Source organism: Euprymna scolopes, chromosome 12 (genome assembly GCF_053919585.1).
Source record: "Euprymna scolopes isolate OS-2025 chromosome 12, ASM5391958v1, whole genome shotgun sequence".
Lineage (NCBI taxonomy): Eukaryota > Metazoa > Mollusca > Cephalopoda > Sepiida > Sepiolidae > Euprymna > Euprymna scolopes.
Window position 1 is genome coordinate 154,963,403 of NC_136493.1, and position 17,413 is coordinate 154,980,815.

The 17,413-nt window shown below is 34.7% G+C and overlaps 1 protein-coding gene across 1 annotated transcript in view; it reads left to right on the forward strand.

Annotated features, from left to right (window-relative positions):
* LOC145291571 (E3 SUMO-protein ligase RanBP2-like) overlaps window positions 1-17,413 on the forward strand; it is a 194,824-nt gene that overhangs the window by 44,032 nt on the left and 133,379 nt on the right. Inside the window, exons 4-7 of the mRNA XM_080137647.1 lie at window positions 8,474-8,517; window positions 11,313-11,359; window positions 11,883-11,942; window positions 13,049-13,117. Of these exons, the coding sequence (XP_079993773.1) occupies window positions 8,474-8,517; window positions 11,313-11,359; window positions 11,883-11,942; window positions 13,049-13,117 (220 nt within the window). The remainder of the gene's footprint in view (window positions 1-8,473; window positions 8,518-11,312; window positions 11,360-11,882; window positions 11,943-13,048; window positions 13,118-17,413) is intronic.

The window sequence follows — 17,413 nt, forward strand, 5'->3', positions numbered from 1 at the left end:
TTCGTAACACCCTCCCCCTGACTAGAGAAATAAAACTAGAATCAGAGGACCAGGCCTTTATGTGCTTCAGACTAAATATGCAACACAATATTAGCTACTTGTATTTTCTCTACCGCTCTCCCTCAAACCAAGACTGTACCCTAATAAACAAAGTCTCAGACAGCATAGATATAGCACTCTCCCTCGATACTAGCACACAAATACAGGTATTTGGTGACTTCAATGTCCACCACAGTAACTGGCTAGGATTCTCTAATCACACAGACGTAGCTAGTAGTGCAACACATAGCTTCTCTGTATTCCATTCCCTATCTCAGTTGGTTACATTTCAGACACGTTTCCCAGACCAGCACGAGAAACATGCCTCACTTCTAGATCTCTTTCTGACAACGGTTCCCAATGACTGTACAACAAATGCCCACAGCCCACTCGGGAATGCTGATCATGCTGTGATAATGGTAGAAATCAGCCTAAATTCTCGCCCTAAAACTGAAGACCCACTACTCAAAACAACGAGGTATTACAAAAAGGCTGATTGGGAAGCCATCAGGGAGCTCATCAGAGATGCCCCATGGCAAAATATCTTTACTCTTCCAGCGGAACAGTGTGCAAATGAGACCACTGAATGGTTTAAAACTGCTATTAAAGCACATGTTCCCATACGGAAATTCTGTAGCAAGCCCCACTCTCCCCAATGGTTTACTTCTGCTTGTGCAGCTGCCATTTGTCAAAGGTTGCTTGTACGGCAACTGACAAGGCTAATCTGCTTGCCAGTAGGTTTGCCTCAAACTCCACATTGAACTCGGTACACCACTCACTCCCTGATTTTCCTCTGCGAACAGACGCCACACTAGACGATTTGAAAATCACCCCTTCTCAGGTACATGCTATTATAAAAATCCTAGACACCTCAAAAGCATGTGGACCAGATCTCATCCCGGCTGTGCTATTAAAAAAATGCTCTGCCGAGGTTGCTCCAGTTCTGTCCAAACTTTACAATAAATGCCTTAACTAATCTTGTTTTCCCGACTGCTGGAAAACCGCCTCTGTGGTACCAGTCTTCAAGAATTCTGGTGAAAGAACTGACCCACTCCCCATTAGCCTCTTCCCACTTTTCGCCAAAATATTTGAGTCCTCAGTTAATCAAGCCCTAGTCCAGCACCTAACAGCTGCTAAAGTCCTGACTGACAAACAATATGGATTCAAGCAAGCCCGTTCAACAGCAGATATCTTAACTGTAGTTTCTGAACGTATATACCGTTCATTGGATAAAACAGGGGAGGGTAGAGCGGTGGCCCTCGATATATCTAAGGCTTTTGACAGGGTATGGCACGATGGTCTTCTAAGGAAAATTAGATCATATGGAATATGAACTGGAGCATATTTGCCCTCTATAGGCCCCACAACAGCGGAGTTACTATCTTTAAGAGCATATCTGAGAAAATAGACCACATACTGTCTTCACATCCCTCGGCTAACATCCACATCTGTGGTGACTTCAACGTCCATAACGTGGAATGGCTGACCCATTCAAATAAGAAAGATGATGAGGGGAGGTTTTGTCATGATTTTGCCATTGCTTATGACCTCACTCAGATAGTTCGCGAACCCACCCGTGTGCCCGATACACCCAATCAATATGCAAGTCTCTTAGACCTTTTTCTCTCAACTTCCCCTGAGCTATGTTCATGTACCGTTCATTCTCCTCTAGGATCCTCCGACCACTCCGTCGTATCAGTTAAGATAAAAACGAAATGTAAGAAGCCCCCAGACGTACCCCTCCACCGTACTGTATACCGATACTCTATGGCTGACTGGGATAGCTTCCGTACATTCATATCTGATTTACCTCTGCACTCCCTGTTTAAAAAGGAAGTGTCCTCTATAGTATCAGATCTGACCGAATGGTTAATTGTAGGCATTGACCAATTCATACCATCTAAAAAATTCCAACAAAAACCTAAAAGCCAGCCATGGTTCTCCCCAGAATGTGCTGCTGCTATCGCGCACAGAAATCACTTTTTCCATAGCTACCAACGTAATAGATGCACTGAGACTAAAGCTGCTTTCAGGACTGCCAGCAACCACTGTAAAAGAGTAATAAAAAATGCAAGAGAACTATATGCCCAGTCTGTTAAATCCAAGGTAGCTGATCAGCGGCTTGGTTCTCACCAGTTTTGGCAAATAACAAATAGGATCCTGAACAGAAGTGTGCGTTCTATCCCAACCATTATCAATGGACCAGAGGTCATCTCGTCAGCGTCAGACAAGGCCAAACTATTTGCAAAGAACTTTGCAGCTAATTCTACCCTATGCGACGAAGGCCATCAACTCCCCATATTTCCTCCTATAACACAGACCAAGCTAGGTAACATACAAATATCCGTGCATGAGGTCGCCAAGCTAATAAAAAACCTAGATTCCAGTAAAGCAACTGGCCCTGATGGCATCCCAATTATAGTGTTAAAAAAGCTTCAACCAGAACTTGCTCCCATACTTACGAAACTATTTAAGCGCTGCCTTAAGGAGAAGTGCTTTCCGACCCCCTGGAAGACCTCATCAGTTTGCCCTGTATTTAAGAATTCAGGTGATAAGTCATCTCCCTCTCAGTACAGACCAATAAGTCTTCTCTGTGTTATGAGTAAGTTGCTGGAATCCATATTAAATAGAGAAATAGTCAACCACCTCAGCAGGAATAACCTTCTTAGTGACACACAATATGGTTTCCGCTCTGCAAGATCTACCGCAGATGTGCTGACGGTTATATCCCACAGGATAAGTGAATCTCTTGACAAAGGCTTCCTTTCTAGGACAATTGCTCTTGACATATCAAAGGCCTTTGACAAGGTATGGCATAAGGGTCTACTTCACAAGATTTCCAGCTACGGTATAACTGGAAATGTTTTCTCAATCATTAAATCATTTCTCTCCGATAGGCTCATAAGAGTAGTGGTAGATGGACAAAAATCGGAGGCCTGCAATATAAATGCTGGGGTCCCTCAGGGGTCAATCCTGGGCCCAACTCTCTTCCTGATCTACATCAATGACCTCCCTAAACACATACTTAAATCATTCGTTGACATCTATGCTGATGACACGACCATCTACAGCAACACATCAAAGGCTGTAAATGACAAAGCTCTCTCTGATTCTCTCTCCTCAGATCTCGAGCGCGTGGTTCAGTGGGGGAAGATGTGGCTAGTTACCTTTAATGCATCCAAAACCAAACTCCTATCCTTACATCATCAACGCTCTGATCCCCAGCTGGCATCAATTGTGATGGATGGCTCTCGTCTGGGTGAGGCCCCGTGTTTTGACAAGCTTCTGGGTTTGACCTTTACTCCTGATCTGAAATGGAACACATACATCAAGTCTGTGGCCAAGGTCGCTGGGAAAATGGTGGGATCCTTCTACCGCTCCAGAAGATATCTCACTAATGATGCAATTCTCTATCTATATAAAAGCCAAGTACGTCCAAGGATGGAATACTGTTGCCATATCTGGGCAGGAGCTGCCAAAAACAGCCTATCATGTCTTGACAGAGTACAAAATAGACTTTGTGGTATAGTGGGGGATGCCCTTTTCTCTACCCTGCAACCTCTCTCTCACAGAAGAGACGTTGCGAGCCTATCCTTGTTTTATCGTTATTTTCATGGCAGGTGCTCGTCTGAACTCCAATCCCTGGTCCCCCCTCGCCAAATCTTTCACGAGAAACACCCGTCTAGCTGAATCCACTGTGAAAAATTTCCCCCACTCTATATCTGTGCCAAAATCAAAACGCGGATTCCATGAACAGAGCTTCTTTCTTAGAAGTGCACGCCTGTGGAACTCTGTTCCGTCTGCCTGCTTCCCTCCGGACTACAACTTGGAGGTCTTCAAGTCTAAAAAAAAATCACTGGAAGAATTCATAATGTAATTAAATCCTTCTTAAGTAATAGAAAAATCAAAGTTGTCCTCGACGGTCGTACATCCAAACAATATGACATAAATGCGGGAGTACCTCAGGGGTTTATCCTTGGACCTCTATTATTCCTGATATTCATAAACAACCTCCCTGATAAAATTGTTTCGGAGATGGGTATATTTGCCGATGACACCACTCTCTATAACAGATATGAGGGGAAAACAAATCAACACATATCCAAGGAAATGGCAAAAACACTAGAGGATGACCTCCAATCCGTAGTGGAATGGGGACAAAAATGGTTGGTCACATTCAATGCTGCTAAGACTAAGCTTGTTTCCTTCAATAACTACAAGAAACCTTCTCTACCACCAATAGCAATGGCCAAGAACACATTACCTGAAAGTACTTCTTTTAAACTCCTCGGCCTAACGTTTACAGGGAATATGAACTGGAATAGATACATTTAGAGCATTGCCAAGGCTGCTGCAAGGAAGGTTGGCTCCCTCTACCGTGCTAGAAAACTACTTACGCCTGACAGTATCCTATACCTCTATAAGGCAACCATTCGCCCATGTATGGAGTACTGTTGTCACATCTGGGCTGGTGCATCTGCTGCTTGTCTCTCGCTCCTGGACAGGGTTCAAAAGAGATGCACCAACCTGATAGGTCTTGAACTGTCATCTAGGCTTCAGCCTCTGTCCCATCGACGAGATGTTGCATCCCTCTGCCTGTTCTACAAATACTTTAATGGTGAATGCTCTGACGAACTGCAAACACTTGTACCTCCCCGACGTAACTACCCCCGACAAACCCGACAAGCTACTAAGTTTCATCCCTTTACAGTAGAGATCCCTAGGTGCAAGAAAGCCTTTTACTCCAATAGTTTCTTCCCCAGAACTGCGGGTCTTTGGAACTCCCTTCCGGGATTCTGCTTTCCCAACTGCAATGATATGCAGAAGTTCAAGTGTAATGTTAACAAACATCTTTCTACTCATCTCCCTTCATAATGACCCCGCTAATTAAGTCCCTGATAGTAGCCCCCTGCTTCAAAGTGGCACTGTGCCTTGTTTGGGGTGAAAATTGAATAAAAAAAAAAAATAAAACACTAAAAACTTATCCAACAAGGTCGAAGAGTACTTGTGAAGAAACGGTTATTATTGTTATTTTTTTGCCTTTGGCACCATTTATTTGGGTGCTTATGCACTTATGTTACCATGCTATTTTTTCAAATAGTATTTTCAAGTAAAAGTTTCACAATATCTTTTCTTTAGGTTAGGTGAAAGTACAGAATAAACAAAACACCCTTCTCTCCCCATGTTAAGAATGCTATTATTTCAATATGGTAGCATAAAGTGCACAAGTACCCTTTTTATTTGTTATACATTTGTTTTTTGACCACAAAAAACAATTCTACCTAAGTACAAGTAAGAAGTTATAAATACCAAATGCATGTACTAAAAGCATTAAAAAACAAAATAGTTTTGGCTCGGTATTGTTTAGAAATCAAATTTGAAAAACTTAAAAGTAAACTCAGAATAAAAAATGAGTTGTCTAGTAAAACGAAAGCAGAAAAAAGTTTTCTATTTCTAAGAGAATACAAACAAAACTCGTTAATGTGCTGACTTTAGTCAGCTCAGTGCTGGTCAGCATATTCTGCAAAGAAGGTGTGCTCTCTACCGTGCTAGGAAGTTACTTACGCCTGAAAGTATCCTGTACCTCTACAAAGCCACCATTCGCCCATGTATGGAGTACTGCTGTCACATTTGGGCTGATGCATCTGCTACTAGTCTCTCACTCCTGGACAAGGTCCAAAAGAGTTGCCAACCTAATGGGTCCTGAATTGTCATCTAAACTTCAGCCCGTCTCACTGACGAAATGTTGCATCCCTTTGCCTGTTTTACAAGTATTTTAATATTGGATGCTCTGATGAACTACAAGCACTTGTACCCCCTCGACGAAAATACCCCCGACAAACCCGGCAAGCAGCGAAGTCCCATCCCCACACAGTTGAGATCTCTAGATGTAAGAAAGCCTTTTACTCTAATAGCTTCTTCCCCAGAATGGCAGGGGTTTGGAATTCTCTTCAGGTTTCCTGCTTCCCCAACTGTACTGACATGCAAAAGTTCAAGTGTAATGTGAACAGACATCTTGCTGCTAAACTCTCTACATAGTACCTCTGCAACTTAGGTCCCTGATAGTAGCCCCCTACATCAAAGTGGTAATGTTTTTTTTGGGTGAAAATGTAATAATAAAAAAAACAAAAATTAAAAAAAAAAGCAGATTTGAATTTATATAAAAGATAACATTTTAAAGAAATTTCTGCACAATTAATAATCAAATATTTACATATTATACATGAAAATAATTCTGAAACTATCATGAAAATTGATGATATATGCCGATTTATCTTATCAATGTTGAAATATTGGTCCCTTGATTTATTGAAGAGGGACCTATGTTTTCAGTGGCGTCTGTGCTTCTGTGTGTCTGTTAGTCCGGACAATTGCCAGATAATCGTCCATCAGTTTTTCCTGAAATTTTGCCACAAATTATATTTCATTAAGTAGATGTGCACAGTAAATTTTTTTCTTTTTGTTTTTCAAAATTCCCGTTGCGTCCACAGGGGCTACAAAGGGGGTTCAAAATACCCCAAAATAGACAAAAATTACACGTTTTTCCCCATAACTTTTGATCCATCCATTAGATTGTTCTGAAACTTCACCTAGATGTGGAGCCCATTGTTCCTGGCAAAATTCTGATTCGTATCCCTCTGGGATTTTTAAAGCTATGAGCTGGAGATCTTTGTTCATATTACTCTAACTTGATATCTATGTCTCTATAGTGGTTTTCCATGGTACTGAATTCAAATATACATGTCTGAAGGCGTGAAACTGCACCGTTTGTCCATTTGCATTGGGATTCTGCGTTCCTAGCTCAAAAGGGGTCACAAATGAACCCAAATTGCAAAAAATGACACTTTTTACCCCATAACTTTTGCCCCATCCATTAGATTTTTCTGAAACTTGGCGAAAATGTGAAGGCAACGTTGGCCCTTCACACTTCTCACATTCATCATTTCTTCACTATTTTTTGTGGCATCATCTCACATGTAGCACAAGAGGAGGACCATGCATGCGTGGCTTGTTCTTCATCAACTTTGCTCTGTCATAATTTTGCTTCCTGTAGTCGTAAAAGTATAAATCAAAGTCCAATAGAGGTGGACTTCTATGTTTTTATATAGCCTGTAAAATTTCAGCCATATCCAATCAAATTTGAATCCGGGATGTGTATCCAAATGTAACATATGAAATGTAAACATTAAAAAAATAGTTTCCCTTTTTGCTGCCATCACTTTTTACCTTTTTTTTATTTTTAACTTAGTGCATAAAATAAATCAACATCATTGGAATGCTTATTATATTGTCTTTCCATTGATGTAATTCTTTTCAAAATTGACCCACAAATAAAAAAAATGACTTATTGAAACATATTAGTTATGTAATATTGCTGATGTCCACAGAAATACAGCACATGCTTGTAATGCTAATAAATTGGCTGATTTGCAGTAAAGATCTGGATTCAGGTTGCAAAATCATTTGATTTTCTCCTTGGAATATTTTACTTTCACAGCTGAATGGACATTTTCATATGGAACAGGCAAAAGAAAATACTGACTTCTAAGTCTCATTATTTAGTCTTTGTGTGAGACGAACTTATTTCCACAAGTCATTCATAGTCTTTTCACATGGAAGGATATAGATTTTTTTTTAATAACTGTCATAGGAAGACCATGAATAAAGAAATCAAAGATTTGAAATATACTTGACCTTTCTTTTCGTTAATTTTCAAATGCCGAAAGATGCATGTTCTATAACAGCACATGGTTGAGTTCATAATACATTGCCATCACTCAAAATAAAATATCAATGAATTGATAGATTCAAATCGTAAGTGGATGAAAAGATTGGATTACATTTAGTTAAAATTTTATCTATAATCTATTTACATTTGAAAACATTTTTATTAAAAAAAAAAAATAGAAAAATAACTTATTCTGAAAATTTATTTGCACTATTGAACTTTTGATATAAAATATATTTTGACAATTAAATCATTAAAATGCTCCACCATTAAATTTATAGATTGAAAAACTTAACATTTGATGTGACGGCCATCTTAAAAAAATTGTCACCCTTTTAGATTTTCAGTTGGCATTTTTAAAAAGTCGGCTAAAGATATTGATGTCAAATTTTGTCTCAAATGAATGAGTTTTTTGAATGATTGGGTTTTTGTCATCTGAATATTTTATCCCCAAAAAGGTAGCTGGAAGGAGACTAAGATAATTAAATTCTATATTTTATTTATTAATCAATTTTTGTTACCTTTGAATTTTTTCTGTCAATTATTGAAGTGCCTATATTTACATCCAGACTTCCTTTCAAGTTCTAAACAGCAGCTAAATAGAACGTGGCTAGTTACAGTTTCCAGCAGCTAAAATAATCTTGTTTGATAAACTAATTTTATCCATAGACATTTTCTACTTATTTTTGAATTTGCTTGTTTCAGATGCTTAAACTTGAATGAGAATCAAAAAGATGTTATCCTTAAAGGTAAGTTTGTACTTTAAAATCATGCGTTTGTGTGTGTGTGGGGGGGGGGGGGGGTAAAAAGCTGCCTATGAGATCCTGGATGAGGAAGAGATGGTGGAGAAGTGCTGTGACTGCAATCATCTTTTATATATGTGTATACAATGTCTGAAAATAGAAGTCAGTTTGCTGTGTGAAAAATTGGTGAAAGATTGTTAATTGCTATTATTTAACCTACCTTAAGTTCTTGTATTAGCTTTCTGCAACTATTAATTCTTTTTCTTCATGCTTTTATTTATATTCTTCATCAAGATCAATGCACCTGCCAACATCTACCAGGCTGGAAAAAAAAAATCGTATTAGAACAATCTGCCTGTTCATCTTGCTCTGCAACTTTTTCTTCTCCAAGTTCAAAAAATCTACGAAGTGAAGTCTATTTAGAGGACTATAACGATGGATCTGGGCTCAAACAGCCCCATGTCACAATCCAATAGCTTTTTTATTATCAAAAGCAGGAAATTTGATTGGTATAGACTTTAACTGACGTAAGAGGGGGGGGGGGTTAATGTTCCATTTATAATCAAAGCATATTTACTTTGGTAATGTTTATTCCTGTTAGCATGATAGGCAAATGGAGCGAGAAACTAATAATGTAATTTCTCTCATTTCAAAACCCCATTGAGTAACACACACACACACACACACACATATATATATATATATTAGTGTGGGGACAATTAATCAAAATTAGGAATCATAAATATCAGATTTTTGCGGCATCGAAATTGGAAAATCTTGTACCTATTTTTCGATGCTAAAACGATCATTTTGTTTAAAACTTAATTTTACTATGCCTGTACTAATAATAAAATCATAAATATTTATTGATTTTATAAACTAGCAGAAAAACTAAAATATATCTCCATGAGTGTATTTTTATGTTTGCGAAAATATATGCTCCTATTCTATGGGATTTATGGTAATCAAGTGTGGGTGGGGGTAACAACTTTATCTCAATATAAATAAAATGAACTCATTTTTTCCCGTCTGATTTTGACATTAATAGGATTAAAAATCAAGATATTTCATGCAAATATAATATGCACAAACGGCAGAACAATATCTGAGGTGTGTTATAGGCTTATTATTTCTCAAATTCCTCGATAATCTTAGATTTCTATACTTTTTCTGCTGAGAAGTCACGGCCAAAATCGGTTAAGCCACCACTTAACACCGTTTGGGGATCGTTCACAAGGAACAGTTAAGAAGAGAACACCGGTTTGGCTTCGTAGTTCTTTCATGTGAAGTTATTTAAAATCACTAAACTAAGCTACAGTGCTCTGTGGCGTAGTGGTTAGCGTGCTGGACAATTCACATTATATTTTCACGTTCGCGCCGACCTACCGTAGTCGTTTTTTTTTTTTTAATTTTTTTTTATTTCCTAAACAACTGGAATGGACTTTTCTTGGTGGCCGAACTGTTAACGTTGCAGATGTTTTTTTTTTTTGTTTTTTTTTTTTTTTCACACTTTATTTTCCTACTTTTACTCATGACTCCGGGTTTGATCCTTCCTACTTACCTACCATAACATTTTTTACCCCCCCCCCCCGTCCCGGAAACAAACACTCGGGCAACGCCGGGTACCCCCGCTAGTAGCTAATATTTAAGAATTTGTAAGAATCAGAATTTGAGAATTCAAACAAAATTTGTACTTGTTTTGGAATTGTCCCATCACTACTGGGTAATAAATGTTTTTGAAAAGTAACTTTTCTTTTTAACATTTATTTTTTGTGACATATTTCTTGTAATTTTAATGCTTTCAGCTGCATCGCAATATTTACAAGATGCATTTGCTTTTATTTGTTTGGAATTAGATAGTTTTATCTCCAAAGAAAAGTCCTTAATAAAAATATCTATTCCTATGCTTTTCTAAGTTTGAAATGAGAGAAATTACATTATTAGTTTCTCGCTCCATTTGCCTCTCATGCTAACAGGAATAAACATTACCAAAGTAAATATGCTTTGATTATAAATGGAACATTAACCCCCCCCCCCCTCTTACGTCAGTTAAAGTCTATACCAATCAAATTTCCTGCTTTTGATAATAAAAAAGCTATTGGATTGTGACATGGGGCTGTTTTTCTTGGCTAGCAAGTTGGATCAAATAGCTTGTTATAAGTTGAGATTTTGGTCGTGTTTACAACTGCCGAGTTTGTAAAATAAATGCTTAGCTCTCAAAACCCAAGGAGTTCACAAACAACTACAATTTTATTATGTACGTAAAACAATTTTGTATTTTCAAGGTTTTTTGTTATACATTTTGTATCATTTTTTTTCCAGTATAAGGGATTTTTGGTTCTTATTTATGTTGAAATATGTATGAAATATGGTAATTCAAAGTAAAATAACAGGAAAACTTTATATATATATATCTACTTATCAGTGAAAATATTTGTGTACACCAAAAATTACCGAAAGTTATCAAGTATTAAAAAAAAAAAAAAAAATTAATATTATTTAGAGCCCACAAACTCCAAATGACATTTGTGTAAAGCCAGCATGGTATAGATTACCTCCCTTCTAATATGGAACTGCTTTTGGAATTTGAAAGTAGTAAATTAATTTTATCTTATTTTTTAAATTGTTCTCTTATTTTCCATAATTTTGGTGCACATTAATATTTTTCACTAATAAGTATACCTATGTTTTTATTTTGAACTGCCCTATTTCACATATTAATTAGCATCAGATTATCAAAAAATCTTTATGTGCACACACTTTAGCCGAATTTGAATGTATATATAATTTGAATTTTTCAGTTTGTGAATTACTCAATCAAATAGAAGTAGATTCTGGGAGGATTCGGGTAAGTAATTTAAAATTTATTTCATAAAAGATAAAATCACATTTTTAAAGCTGGATTTTTTTTTTCTTAATTTTTAACTGTAAATGCCAGCCTGCTAGTGCGTGTGTTGGAAAAAAATGAAAATATTTGTTTTGTTGGATATATATTAAGATCTCAAATGTAGCATCTTTCTACAAAAAAATGTACGGTATCAAAAGGGTGGATTCATCAGATTGTGCCGTCTGGTAAATGCATAAGTAATCGGGGATAATCAAGCAATAAAATCTATTCCTGCAACAAAATAATCTCTGATGTTTTGAAAAGTCCAGTGCATGTAAGATGTTAAACCACATCGTGAAGCTATCCACACATTAACACTACTTCTACTGTATAATTTATTTTGTGGATTAAAAAAATTTCATTTTGATTATTATACATGGTTTTGAACTGTAAAAGTTTTGTTAGGAAAATGACATGATTTGTTTTTTTTTCTTTTTTTTTTTATTTGTTTGTTAAAATTGAATCTGAACTTTTTGTATTTAAGTATTGGGTGGAAAGAGCAGAATCTATATTCCCCACAAATGAAATAATATTCAATTTAAAGGTAAGTTTTATTTATTTATTTATTTATTTTTTTTTTGTAAAATATAAAATTATTTTAAGTTTTACCTGACATCCGGCTTTGTGATTCTGATGAACTAAATTATCCTTTACGTTATGCTTTGTGTTCTTTGATAAAAGCGCTTAAGTTTGAATAAAATCAATAATATTTGATACGTTTGAAGCCAAAAGAACACATATTACAAAATAAATATATTTATTTTGTTTGAAATTTATATTTAAATTTATAAATATATTTCGAAGATACACTTCATAATCAGTGTCTTTTTTTGCCATGTTGCTTTTGGATCAAAGAATCAGTAGAAATCTGTTTGTTTTTACGGTAGTCTTTTCAAATGTCAGAACAATGCACTGGTTATGTGGAATTAACGTTAGGGTTTGTGTTCCTTGATAGAAGCACTGGTTGAGTTTGAATAAAATAAATACATATTAGATACGTTTGAAGCCAAAATGTATCTAATATGTATTTATCTGGTTTCAAACGTATCTAATACATATTTTATTCAAACTCAACCAGCGCTTCTATCAAGGAACACAAACCCTAACATGAATTCCACGTGACCAATGCATTGTTCCGACATTTAAAAAGACTACCATAAAAACAACAAACAGACTTCTACTGATACTATGCTCCAACAACATGGCAAAAAAAAAGACATCTTTGAAATATATTTATAAATTTCAAACAAAATAAATATCTGTTTTTGTAATAATGCGTTATTTTGGCTTCAAACATATTTAATACATATTCATTTTATTTAAATTATCCTGTCATACAATGCTATTTATAATATTATAATACATGGTTACAGTTTAATATATAAATGACAACTAGCAATATAGAAACATTTTTCAATTATCAAAAGTCACAAGAGAAATAACTTTTTAATTTAAAAGGTTGTTGACAAGTAAAATTTTATTTGTTTTTGTATAAGTTTAAAAAATGTACAAACCAACAAGAACTAAAATGAATTCACTGCATCCCAGGCAGTGTAGTGTCAGTACAGCTTGTATATATATAATTATTCCTACATAAAAATTTATAGAAGAAATTTTAACTCTCTTAATCACCTTTGTTTTTTATTTCAGGAAAAATTAGTTGGAGCTGAAAGTGAAGGGAATCCGTCTGAGATGGAGAATTTATTCAAGAATGAGCTGGTGTGTTATTTTTCTTTCCTTCTTGAATGTCATTTGTATCTGCATATTTATGAAGTTGGATTGTTTCTCACTTGACAGTAATGGCAAAATGCTAAATGCATATACTAGAACAATACCTTTTTATATATGGGTATGCAAACAGTCATAATGTAACTAATTTTCATATTTCTATGGCATCTCATTAATTAACTTCTATTTTCTAATTCAATTGTTTTCATTTTAGTTTTATTTACAAATAGTTTTAATATTGTGGTTTAAGTGTTCCTTCAGGTTTTTTGGTCAATTTATTTCTGGAAAACTAACTTGATTTTCAACAAGGTGCAATCTTGTTTGAAATTTTGAATTAAAAATCAACTTTTATAGAGTTCAGATCAATTTGAATATTAATGCTTATATGTTAATATTTTCTCAACAAATTACTTGTACATATTTCTAGAGGAGCTGCCGGTGAGTAGGGTTATTCCAAACAGTCCTCGATATAAAACATTAAATATTTCTTTTCTCGTTAACATTTTCTGTCTAATGTTTTGACTTTACCTTCCATTAGCCAATTTCATCCATCTTTCCTTCTGCTGTATCGTCTTTTCAGGATTGTTGTTTAGAATAAACTACTCATATTACCTGTGTTTACCTTCAGTTCTAGAAACATAAAAATTATAATTTTTTTCATACATACACAAATATAAATTTTGATGCATCTTCCCGTTTTCAAATTTGTCTTTGGGTTTGATCTGTTTTCATGTTTTGATGTTCATTTCATGTTGTAAAAACACATCATTTAAGTGAAAATAATTATCTTTTGTCGCATGTTTCATACAATATGGACAACAAATTCAAACTTATGACAGTTTAGTTGCATTGTCACACTTAGCAAATCTGTGAAATATAAAAAGGTTTGAAGAATGTGTGAATGCACTACATCATATTCTAATATTATTTAATGCTATATAATTGTAATTAATTACATTCATATACAGCAATACATGATTATTACAATGTAAATTTGAAAAAAATCCACTAAAATAAAAATTTTTTTAATTTTTTATTTATTACTGGGATCTTGTAGAAATTGAACACTTGCTGTCTTTATGTATTTGCATAATTTACTTTTAATATTTTGTATAATACATTTCTGAAACGGTTTAATATTAAGCAACAATTGCCTTTTACCATAAAAATAATTGACATTGTTAGAATATTCTTGAAATAAAACAAATTTTGCTTTATCTTTAATAAAAATTGTAACAATTTATCTTTTTAAAATTATATTCTTACCAGAAAAAATAATTGGCAAGTATATATTTTCTTTTAAATAAAATCATTTTATTCATTGTTATAATTAATTAGTTTCAAAATAAACTTTTTTACTTAAAAAAATAAATTGTCAGTTAAATATTTTTTAAATAAATCTAATCTGATAGTATCATTTGAAAAAGGATCTACATGTAATAACTTGCATACGAGCATGAAATTACCTTAACCTATTTTATGTAGATTTTTTTTTATTGTTCATGGTTATGTACAGTCTGTTATGTATTACTGTATGTTTCAAACAGTCACAAGAGAATTTCCAAGTATGGCCAACATATACTTCTATTATAAATCATTACTTTTAGTGTGTATAGTAGCTGAGGAATGTGTATATATATATATATATATATATATATATATATATATACACACACACACACACACACACATCGTACTTTGAGGTAATTGCACCAACTAGGTAAAAGTTCTTTTAGCAACTACGCATATAAAGAGCACTTTTGCGCAATTACCTGATAAGGTATGGCATAAGGGCCTACTTCAAGATTTCCAGCTACGGAAATGTTTTCTCAATCATTAAATAATTTCTCTCTGATAGGCTCATAAGAGTAGTGGTTAATGGGCAGAAATCAGAAGCCCACAGTATTAATGCTTGAGTCCCTCGGGTCCATCCTGGGCCCAACTTTACATTAATGATCTCCCAAGACATATACTTAAATCATTCATTGACATCTATGCTGATGACACAACCATCTATGGCAAAACATCTAAGGCTGTAAATGACTAAGTTCTCTCTGATTCTCTCTCCACTGATCTTGAGCGCACGGTACAGTGGGGGAAGAGGTAGCTGGTTACTTTTAATGTATCTAAAACCAAGCTCCTATCTTTACATCATCAACGCTCTGATCCCCATCTGGCATGAATTGAAATGGATGGCTCTTGTCTAGGGCAGACTCCATGTTTTGACAAGCTTCTGGGATTGACCTTTACACCTGATCTGAAATGGAACATGTACATCAAGTCTGTTTCCAAGGTCGCTGGAAAAATGGTAGGATCCTTCTACCAGAAGATATCTCACTACTGATGCAATTCTCTATCTATATAAAAGCCAAGTACGTCCAAGGATGGAGTACTGCTGCCACATCTGGGCAGGAGCTGCTAAAAACAGCCTATCCTGCCTTGACAGAGGACAAAATAGACTTTGTGGCCTAGTGGGTGATGCCCTTTTCTCTTCCTTGCAACCTCTCTCCCACAGAAGAGACGTTGCGAGCCTGTCTTTGTTTTATCGTTACTTCCATGGCAAGTGCTCATCTGAGCTCCAATCTCTTGCTCCCCCTCGCCAATCTTTCACGATAAACACCCGTCTAGCTGAAACCACTGTCAATAATTTTCCCCACTCTTTATCTGTGCCTAAATCAAAACGTAGATTCCATGAACAAAGCTTCTTTCTTAGAAGTGCACGCATGTGGAACTCTCTTCCGTTTGCCTGTTTCCCATCTGACTACAACTTGGATGTCTTCAAGTCCAACATAAACAAATTCCTGATAAACTGCCCCCTTAAGTAAGACACTTTATTAAATCTCCAATACTAATGATTACTACAATACTATCTCATTGTCTACTGTACACGCAATAACTCTTATCCCCGAGTGGCTTCTGGGCCTTGATAAGTGGTGACTACCATGGGGGGAAAAAAAAATATCTCCCGTATTTGGCGCAATTACCCCAAAGTATAGTGTGTGTATGTATGTGTGTGTGTGTGTGTGTGTATATATATATATATATATATATATATATATATATATTAGTAAAAACCTGGAGAAAGTGCTATTGTAGAGCAAACATATTTTTTATTTTATTATCGCTTTATCTGTTTAGTTACACATGTTTCTGTTACCGAATTGTATAGACGATCCAGCAACTTTGTCAGACTTTAACATATATATAAGAACTCCTTTTTTATTTAGATTAATTTGTACATCCCTTTAAAGTCATCCAACATATTCCTGCTTATAGAACTGGTTTTAAACAGAATATGATAGTACATTAAGCAATAGGAAATTTATAAATTTAGCAATGTTATGTGTATTTTGTTTTTGTAGTTTTTTATGGCAGATAAAAAATATTATTCCCTCCCTATTTTGGCTGAGCACATAAAAAGGTAGTTGCATTTTTAACTTGATTCTAAAGCACATACTTTTGAGAATTTGGTCAAATTTGGTTTCAGATATCAAAGAAAGAATATTTTTAAGGCAATATGTTGAAATTTATTTAGTAAAATTGATAACCGATTACTGCCAAATTAAGTTTTGTCTGTTGTGGTTCAGTAAGTTTTCATTTAAAAATGTTTGAATAGAGGTTTTAAAATTAAAAAAAAAAAAAAAAATTTTTTTTTTTTCCATGTAATTATCATATCTATTTAGAAAGTTCTTTGGAAATTCATACCAAAGGCATACTAATGAAATTTTACTTTAAAAATAAAGTCTGTTTATTCTCGCTAATTTAACTTTTTTGTTTAGCAACAATGATAAAAAAAAGACTGCGATTTTTGTTTGAATTTGTGGATGAGTATGAAAATGCTAAATATATATGTTCTGATAACAGAATACATCTAAACAAGTTGTATTCTGTTATCAAAACATTTATTTAAACAAACTATCTTTAAAAGATTTTATGAAAAATATCTTTCAAATTAATTTCCTATATGAAAATTTTATGGTCTTTTTCTAAAATACAGACTCCTTCGAGAAAGTTTTTTCAGTTCAAGTTTAGATATTTGACTTTAGAACTTTAATTCTAGTCAGAAATGATTTTTTATCCGCTAATTTAAAAAAGAATTTTAATTCTCTTTAAGACTCTTATGTGTGAAAATCTTTTTTTTAACCTTTGGGGTGGGTGACAATCAAAAATTTAAAGTTGTCTGTATATTGATGATATTGTTCAAAATAGTGTAGTGTTATTTTGATTCATTGATTGAACCTTTATTCAATGGGAGTAATATCTTTCAAAATATTGTTTCTTTTCTGA